Source organism: Salvia miltiorrhiza, chromosome 4, assembly GCF_028751815.1.
Source record: "Salvia miltiorrhiza cultivar Shanhuang (shh) chromosome 4, IMPLAD_Smil_shh, whole genome shotgun sequence".
In the NCBI taxonomy this organism is placed as follows: Eukaryota; Viridiplantae; Streptophyta; class Magnoliopsida; order Lamiales; family Lamiaceae; genus Salvia; species Salvia miltiorrhiza.
In genome coordinates, this window is record NC_080390.1 from 34107778 (window position 1) to 34117071 (window position 9294).

General features: G+C 40.8%; 1 protein-coding gene across 1 annotated transcript; it reads right to left on the minus strand.

The window, feature by feature from the left end:
* Positions 1 to 1130: 1130 nt before the first annotated feature.
* On the minus strand, positions 1131 to 5676 carry LOC131021276 (protein NRT1/ PTR FAMILY 2.11-like). Its single transcript, XM_057950391.1, has 4 exons — positions 5291 to 5676; positions 4981 to 5198; positions 4247 to 4803; positions 1131 to 2127 (listed from the first exon to the last, which is right to left on the minus strand). Exons 1-4 carry the CDS (start codon positions 5412 to 5414, stop codon positions 1227 to 1229), a joined length of 1800 nt encoding a protein of 599 aa, XP_057806374.1. The 5' UTR covers positions 5415 to 5676; the 3' UTR covers positions 1131 to 1226.
* Between the last annotated feature and the right edge of the window lie 3618 nt (positions 5677 to 9294).

Consider the following 9294-nt stretch of genomic DNA (forward strand, 5'->3'; position numbering starts at 1 on the left):
AGACGGACTCAGCAGAGCGGAGACGAAGATGAAGACGGACTCATGCCTAGAAGTGTGAGTGGCGTCAGAGGCGAGGTGCAACCTCACCGGGATTGCGGTGGCTGATTTTGGTTTGCACATATCTAGGGTTTTATTGGGCTGATTTTCGTTTGAATTCTTTGTCTTTTTGGGTTGTGCGTGTGTTACAGAGGGAGGGTGAGAGGCGAGAGAAGGGAGAGGCGACGACGCCGGTGAGGAAGAAGGGGGTGGCGCCTCTGTGTGGAGAGAGAGAGAGAGCAGAAAGGGGGCGGGGCACAACAGTGTTTTTTTATTCTTTTTTTTTAATTTTTTTTATTTATAAAAGCTTGATAAAACGACGTCGTTTTACATGCCCGTCGATTAGTCCACGTCTGCAATTTTCGGCTGCCACGTCAACTACGTTTAAGGTGATGGTCAACGCGTGTGCAAATTACAATTAAATTAAAAAGTAATGTATTCTGGGGCTAATTTTGAAGGTCGTGTGCAATTTGCAAATTTGATGATAGTTCATGTATTTTTTGGCTATTAACCCTATTTATATAATCTTTTTCTTTTTCAAATTACAAGAGGTATCTGAATATAATCAACCCGCATGTAGACGGGACCTCACCACCACCTAAACGATGGGAAAACATCACTACACGCAGGCAAAAAATGCTCTGTGTATGGGACCTCAACACCAAACACCTCACCACCACCCAAACGGTGGGAAAACATCACCGCACGCAGGCGAGAAACGCTCTGCATGTGGGACCTCAATACCAAACAATACAACACGCACGCAGACGAGAATACAACACCACGCGTGTGAGACCTCAATACAACACGCGTGTGGGACCTCAATGCGAGAATACAATACCACGCGTGTGGGACCTCAATACCAAACAATACAACACCGCACGTAGACGAGAATACAACACTATCTAAAGTAGAAAAACATCACTGCACACAGGTGGAATTGAACCCAAAACCTTTCTCTCCTACAAAGGAGAGTCTTTGAGTGCCTCAACTTTGCCACTAGAGCAAGGCCTCGTTGGCTAGTATTTATATAACCTTAATTTACGATTCACCTCATCTACCAAACTCTAAATACGAAACGGCACAAGCCCATGATGTATCATATTTTACGTATACATATATATATCTGATATCTCCATAATACAATCTTGTGATACAAAAATCCAGCCTAAGAGAAAAGAAAAAACCAGTCACACAACTCTGGAATCCAAATCCCTATCAATCTTCTCCTTCTCCGCCATCTGATGCTCCACGCTTTCCCCACTCCCTTTATAATTGTACCACCTCGCACACATCACAAAATACCCAAAATTCAAGAAGCAGAGCCCCGCCACGAGGTAGTAGAAGTAATCCAACCTCCCCTTGTTCAAATCCTCCGGCAGCCAGTTCCCCGCCGGCGACCCCTCCGTCGTGCGGTGCACCACCGTTATCAGCAACCCGTTCAAGTAATTGGCGGCGGCGGTGCCCAAGAAGAAGAAGGAGCCGGCGATGCTCCTCATATTCTCCGGGAACTGCTTGTAGAAGAACTCCACCTGCCCGATCGCCGAGAACGACTCCGCCAGCCCCGCCAGCACCAGCTGCGGCACCAGCCACATCGCCGACATCGACGACACGGCGCCGCGGTGCGAGTGCGCGACGGGCTGGGCCGTGGCCAGGGAGCGGCGCCGCTCCTCCACGAAGGCCCCCACGAGGGACTCCACGATGGTCAGGAAGATGCCAATGCCGATGCGCTGGAGCACGGTGATGCCACTGGGCTTGCCGGTGACGCGGCGGAGGAGGGGGACCACCGCGCGGTCGTAGACGGGGACCCACAGGGTGAGGGTGAGCATGGAGAAGATGTTGTAGGTGGCCGGCGGGATCTGAAAGCCGCCGCCGCCGAGGTGGCGGTCGGACTGCATGGCTTGGAAGACGATGTACTGCTGCTTCTCGCCGACGTGGTAGAGGATGGCAGCCGCCCATATCGGGATCACGCGCAGCACGCACTTGGTCTCCTCCACTTGCTGCAGGCTGCACAGCCGCCACGGGTCCGCCGGCGACCCGTCGGGGTTGATCTCGTCACCTGGGGTTATCATCGCCGCCTTGTCCAGGAATCTGTCGTTCAAATATCTTATTTATTGTCTACTCATAAAATTAAATAAATATTTCTAATGATGGGACATAGTGAAACAAGTAGTTCTCCGAGTGTACACTAACAAATGTGAAAATAGGATTCATGTTAATCCAAATCAATTGATTTAATTTCTTTTTATGTATTTTGAGAATTAAATTGATCTGCTCAAAAAAAAGATTGCATCTCAGAATCACATATGTAGTGTGTGAAGTTATTTATACGCAAGATCAGGTATCGTCGAATATAATATTTCGTGATATCATAGATGAATCTTAAACGGAAACGTTAGTTTTAATCTTTTTGACATGTTTATTTTTTTTAGAGTAATATGATTATGTAAATATTAAGTATGGTTTTGTGATGATATATTGGTTGAAAGGAAGGATGATAATTATACATGCGGATTAGAATACTTGATTAGTACTCCCTCCTATCCTTTTTGTTTGTCATTTTAGCATTCTCAATTATTTATGTTTTAATTGTCGTTTTGAAAATTTATCTCAATCTTAACCTTATTTAATATCTTGCATTAATCACAAGTAAAATGACTCTTCCTATTTCTTCTAGTTTTTGTGATGGATGATCGACTCTTTTTTCACCAAATAAATGTTGGATTAATTAATACTCCACTAAAATAAGTGATGTTTAATGAGGTTATGTTGGGTATAATATTTTTTTATTAAAAAATGTGCTTGAGCTTAGGATGACAAACAAAAAGGATAGGAGGGAGTATATTTTTTCATCGGATAATCTCTGCCCTAATTAATATAAATGGATATGAAGTCGAATTTGGAGATGAATTTCTAAAATGAATATGAATTTAGGAATGCAATTCCCAATCCGTCCGGTTGCTGCCAAAACACTATTAAATTCGATAGTGAGGTTGGTGGGGATTTAGTAATTACTCCTTTTTCATGGATCAGGATTTGCCACGAACCTTGAGTTATGATGTAAATGAATAAATGGTAATCATTCAGTTCCATTATATTCGATCTATATTTTTTTTTTTGGAATTAACTTTTCTTTAAAAATAATTACTTTATGCTACTTAAAATATGAATCATACATTTTTATACTATTATTCTCTCCGTCCACGAAAAGATGTCTTAAGGAATGGTGATTCAAATTTTAAAATGTTTATGTTGTTTATTTAATGAGTAGAAAAAGAGGTCTATAAATTAAGAAAAATAGAAAAAATTAATTAAATTAGTGAGTGGTGAAAAGAATCCATTAATTAGTGAGTGAAGAAAACGATCCATTAATTATTACTAAAAATAAATTAAAATATTTTTTTTATGGACGGATCAAAATAATAAATTATGATATTTTTTATGGACGGATGAAATATAATTTTATCGTTCTAAATAATTGGAAAAAAAAGTAAAATCTAATGAAATGAAATGATTATATTATGACAGAACTAATCACCTACCCACCGTGGACAAATATAACGTGCCCACTACTGATGTGACAATGTTATTTAGAAAGGATAATTAATAAATCTTACTCTAATTACAATTGCCACATCAGTGATGAGCACGTTATATTTGTCACGGTGGGTGGTGGGTGATGGTTCTGTATATCATGATATTATTAAGAAAAACATTTAAAAGTAAGAGAAAATATGGTGCAATTATTGACGTAGTAGGTTGTGCTTGCGAAATGTGTTGAACAGAGATTGATAAATTAGTGATATGGGTTGGTACATGTGGGACCAGTTCCGCAATAAATACTGAAATATGTTTATAAGATTGATTATCTTGCATATACTCCCTTTATTCCTAAAAATTGTAGTTACTTAAATAAAATGACACGAATTTGAAAATATATATATAGATAATAATTGTATATTAATTATTTATGAGTAGAGATTGCATTCCACATTTTTTATAAATAATAAGAGAGAAAATTCGTAGTCATTTTTAAATAAGGAAATGTCACCATTTTAAAGAGACATAGTACAATTTTAGGGACGAATTAGTTGTTTACTATATTGACACAGAAAAAGTTAGATTTGATTCCCATTTTCTATAATATTCCGTAATTATTAATAATCCCGAGAAGGACGTAACCCAAAATAAGTTAAAGAAAAAAACACACCTGAACTGATCGGTATAGGGAAGCTTAGAGTTGATGGACTTGGGCGGCGCGTACTTGTGGAGGGTGAGCCACGGCTGGTGCGGGCGCTTGAGGCGGCGCTTCCTGGCGGCGACCGCCACGACCTGCGCCAAGCTGGTGAGGAAGCTCCCCTCGGGCTTGACGATCACATAAATCTTGGTCCCGAGGAAGAAGAGGAAGCAGGAGATGAGCATGAAGAGCGTTGGGATGGCGAGGCCGATCGGCCAGCTGACGTCCGACTGCACGTACACCACCAGCGTCACCGACACCATCTGCGCGAACGTCAGCGTGAAGAAGTACCAGTTGAAGAAGCTGTCGATCCCCCTCTTTCCGGCCTCCGTCTTCGGGTTGAACTGATCCGCCCCGAATGCCAGGTTGCACGGCCGGATCGCCCCCGCCCCCACGATCATCAGCCCAAACCCGAACAGCAGCACCGCCATCTGCCACGCCGTCGCCCCCACGCACCTCTCCGCGTCCGACGCGCAATGCGGCGGGTGCAGCCTCTTGAACACCGCCGTCATCGTTATCACCAGCAGTCCCTGCCGTTTCAAAAAATATTGCGAGTTAATTTTGTATACCCAAATTTCAGTATTTTTTTGTGAGAATTTTAAAATGTTTCACTTTTCAGTATTTTTCTAATGATACTAAAATTGATAACTTTTTCTTAAAAATATAAAAGTTGGGACACAAAATATAAAATTAAGTTAAAAAAGTACCAGGAAGGAAGCGACGGAGCCGAATCCGAGGGTCTTGTAGCGGCCGAAATAGGCGTCGGAGAAGAAGGCTCCGAGTAGAGTGGCGAAGTTGGTGGTGCCGCTGAAGATGCTAAGAAGCGTGGTTGCGGAAACGCGCGACATGTTGAAAACGGTGGTTAAGTATACCTGAAGATTGGCTAGTGTCCCTAATGCTCCAAGCTTCTCAAACGTCTCATTTCCTATTTTATTTTTTAATTACCAGAATTATCAAAACACACAATAAATTTTCATAATTGCGATCTAATCAACAAGAAAATGAAAATAATGATACCTATGATATAAGGCATGGCTCTGATTCCTCTGTAATTAACCTCAGGCTCCTCATCATCTCCGACCACAATTTCCTGATCATCAATCTTGTGCCTGATCTGAGATCCGTGGCCATTTCCGGCCATATTTCTCCAGTGTGCAGAAATGGATGTGAGAAGAGAGGGAAGGAGAAGAGCAGCAGCTCAAAAGCGTGGGCAATTTGTCGACATTGTCTGTCCTAGCCTCGAATTAATATATAATGAAACCTTTTATGGGTGTCGCTGTCTTACACGTTCACTGTAGGAAAAGAAAAGAGATGAGTAGTTTGTAAGTGGGGTGCACATGAGCTTTGCTCAAACGCCAAAATTTGGTTGTGGAATTTTGTCAGAGCGACAAAAATAGGGGAAAATGACAGAGATTTGAGATTTGGGATGATCATTCATCATCCATCTACACTGTGTCTGTGAATTAGTTTAAACGGTAATTTTGGTTCCGATATTGGAGATCTCGTGTTTTATTGCACCACTACTGTAAAATATGGGATAAGATGGGACATTCTATTGCTCCAATATTATAAGTATGCTCCTAGTTTTATTTAATCTCTATGTATGTCTACTATAAACATTTTTTCTTCTTATAACAATTTTGATAAAAAAAAATTTGTAAAACTATTATTCTCGATTTATAAATTAAATCAATGTGTAGAAATCTAGCTGTGAGAGCGGTTCGCAATTTTCTAGAGCGGATTGTATGGCGCTTTTATGTCTTCTTTCAATTTTTTATTTTTATTTTTTTTGTTTATAAAACTCTTGTATATTTAATGTGCATGTATTTATAATAAGATACCGTCACCTAGATGTGATTCATAAATCAAAATAATTGATATATGAGATAAGATGATTTAGAAACAGATTGGCAACATGTGATAATTTGAGTAGAAGAAATGTCCAGATCAGCGTGGAGGAGAGATGGTGTAATGCATGTGTTTCTAGTGAGGAAACGACGGAACACATGTTCCTCCATTGCCCGAAAGCAGCGGCGGTGTGGGATCAGATCTTTCAATGGCTCGACATCAAAACGGCAATTCCGAGAGATATCTTTCAACACTTCATTTCTTTCATTGCGGCTGGAAAAAAGAAGAGAGAAAGAAGACTGCTTAAAGCTTTGTGGGTAGGAACAGTGTGGTTGCTCTGGGAAAGCAGGAATGGTAGTCGTTTTCAGGACAAGGCTTGGGATATTGATAGACTTGTCTTACAGATTAAGGGGAGACTTTGGAGCTGGAACGAGGCCTACAAAATCGTGGAGTTAGGAATTCCTTTTACTTCTTGGTGTTCCAAATATTTTAAACTTGTTATATTGTTTTGATTGGCATTCCTGATGCCTTGACCACTTTTCTTTCAATAAAAATTTTACTTTACTGATCAAAAAAAAAAAAAAGATGATTTAATACGTTGACCATGCACAATGTCAGAATGCTTTCTTCCTGAGTCGAGATGTCAAAATTCTTGGGAAGCTGACTTTTGTCAATTTCTGGAAAGAAACTTAAATGGTTAGATCTAATTATTAATTGCTCAAAATAATAAAATTTGTGTAAGTTTCATTTTGAACTTTATGATTGGGGATAGTTTCACCAACTCTTAATTTCATTTCGAATCCAATTTTCGAATTTTTAAATAACTCAGAGAAATTAAAGATTTTCTAATTTAATGGAAATAATATTAATAAGTTAGAAACCAAACCAATGCTCCGCTTACCCTAACCTCAACGGCTAGGGTTTTGAGGAGTTTAGCTTTCCTTTCATCTTGGAAAGGTCGTTGTTCCCTCATCTGAAGGGTTGTGTTTCATGTTTCGTTGTGATCTTTACCACCATGAAAGTTGAAGATTTAGTGCGGCCCGTGACAAGGTCTCAAACTTTCGATTGAAGCAAAGGACGAGGTTGTAAAACTAACACATGTAGAGGCAAATAGAGGGCAGAAGAGTTTGGACCAGGTTCTCGTCGGGAAAAATCTTCTCAAAAAATGTTGCTAATCGCAAAACACTAAGATCCAATCTGCCTATGATCCTAAGAGAGGTTGGACAGACGAACGTAGAACTTGTGGGACGTAACCTTTTTGTGGTTAAATTTGCTAGCAATGCTGACAAAAAAAATAGCTTTGGAAGGAGACCGTACCCATGCAAGCTCCTACCGACATTAATTTCTCAAAGATTACGTTGTGGGTTCAGTGCCACAATATCACTCTTGAATGTCTGGAGCCGTAGATTATTTGACGTATTAGCGAAAAAGTTGGATTTGTGGAAGATATTGACGTGGGCGAAAACGGCATGTGTGATGGAAAATATGTGAGAGTGAGAATAACGTGAAGGCTTGATAACCCTCTAGTTCGATGTGTTCTGTTATCTCACGAGCAAATGAACAAGGATGTACTGATATTGTTGCAATATGAAAAGCTCCCCAAGTTTTGCTACGCGTGTGGAAGAATCATCCATATTTCTAACGACTGCGCGGAGATGCCGGTTGATACTTCCAAATGCAATTTCGAGAATTGGCTGCAGTCGGGAATGAGTTATCAAAATTAATGTGAAACTAAACCGAATGTAACGGATTTCGTTGGCAATCTAAGGGGAATTAAGAGAAGACGGGAGAATAAAGATGATGCTGGCGAAAACGTCTTGTCGTCAAGGATGCATGTGAGATCGGATGGCCATCGTTACTTGATGAATATACATAATCAACTAGACTCGATTATCTTTGCCACATCAGGCCAGGGAAAGAGTGAGGGAGATAGGGCGGAATGAGAGGGTAGCAAGGATGAGAGTATTCTTTTAGGGAGGGGAAAGAAAATGAGAGCGGAGAGTGAGGGGGGCTAAGGGAAAGGAGAAGGAGGTTAAGGTGGGAGAAGATGCGATAGTGGTTGAGGAGAGAAATCTCATATTCCCGTCAAAAGAAAAAATGAGAAATAGTAAGAAGCCTTGGAAAAGATTGGCCTGCGCTACAGGAATATCTCTAAAGAAAGGATCCCAGAATGGAAAGAAAGCTGAAGGAAAAAAGGTGGTCGGTATCAAGAGACAAGGAGGGCCATCTCCAGATGCAGATTGTGGGGGGCTGTAAAAAAAATATTTTGGCTCTTGGATTAAGGTGACGAAAGCGAACTCGCAAATAGAGATCCAACATCGGAGGCTGTGACGCCACCATGCCGGGCATTATGGATTGCATAGTTTGGAATGCATGAGGGTTGGGAAGCTCTCATGCATTCCATGAAATACGTCAGTTGGTTACCGGTTTCTCCCTGGGGATACTCTTTATTTGTGAAACTAAAGTGGATAACATGAGGAGTAAATGATGGAAATCTATGCTTGGTTTTGATGGTCAGTTTGTTGTGGACTCGAGAGGTGCGACTGGGGGACTTATGCTTTTCTGTAGGACTCTTGTGAGTTATCCATCAAGAATTTTTCGACAGGTCATATTGATTGTGTGGTTAAGTATAGCGAATTGGTGTGGAGGTTTACTGACTTTTATGGAAATCTAGACACGTCTAAAAGACGACATTCTTGGGAGCTTATGAAACGGTTCCATGTTGTGGTAATGATGGAATTCCTTAGATTATGAGGGGAGATTTCAATGAAATTATCAGCTAGGATGAGGCGCACGGAGGTAATAAACCACCTTGGGGTCAAATGCATAGTTTTCACTCAAATAAATTGTGTGGCCTGAAAACGATGCATTGTGATAAAGGCTTTTACCTGGTACAGTTAAAGAAAAACGAGACGTCTACTCTTCTGAGATTAGACCGCTTTCTTATTAATCGGGAGGGACTTGATGCATTTGGCAACTTAATGGCATAAGTCTGGACCTGTTTAGCTCCGATCACTTGCCCTTGCTCATATCTATCAAGGATATAGATCAAAATGTTGATAATGGCGGAGACGCTCTCCGATGACACTTTGAATAAAAATGGATGCTTGATAAAACATTTGCTGCTGATTTGATATGCAAGTGGAGACTATTTGGTGGTGATCCACTCCATG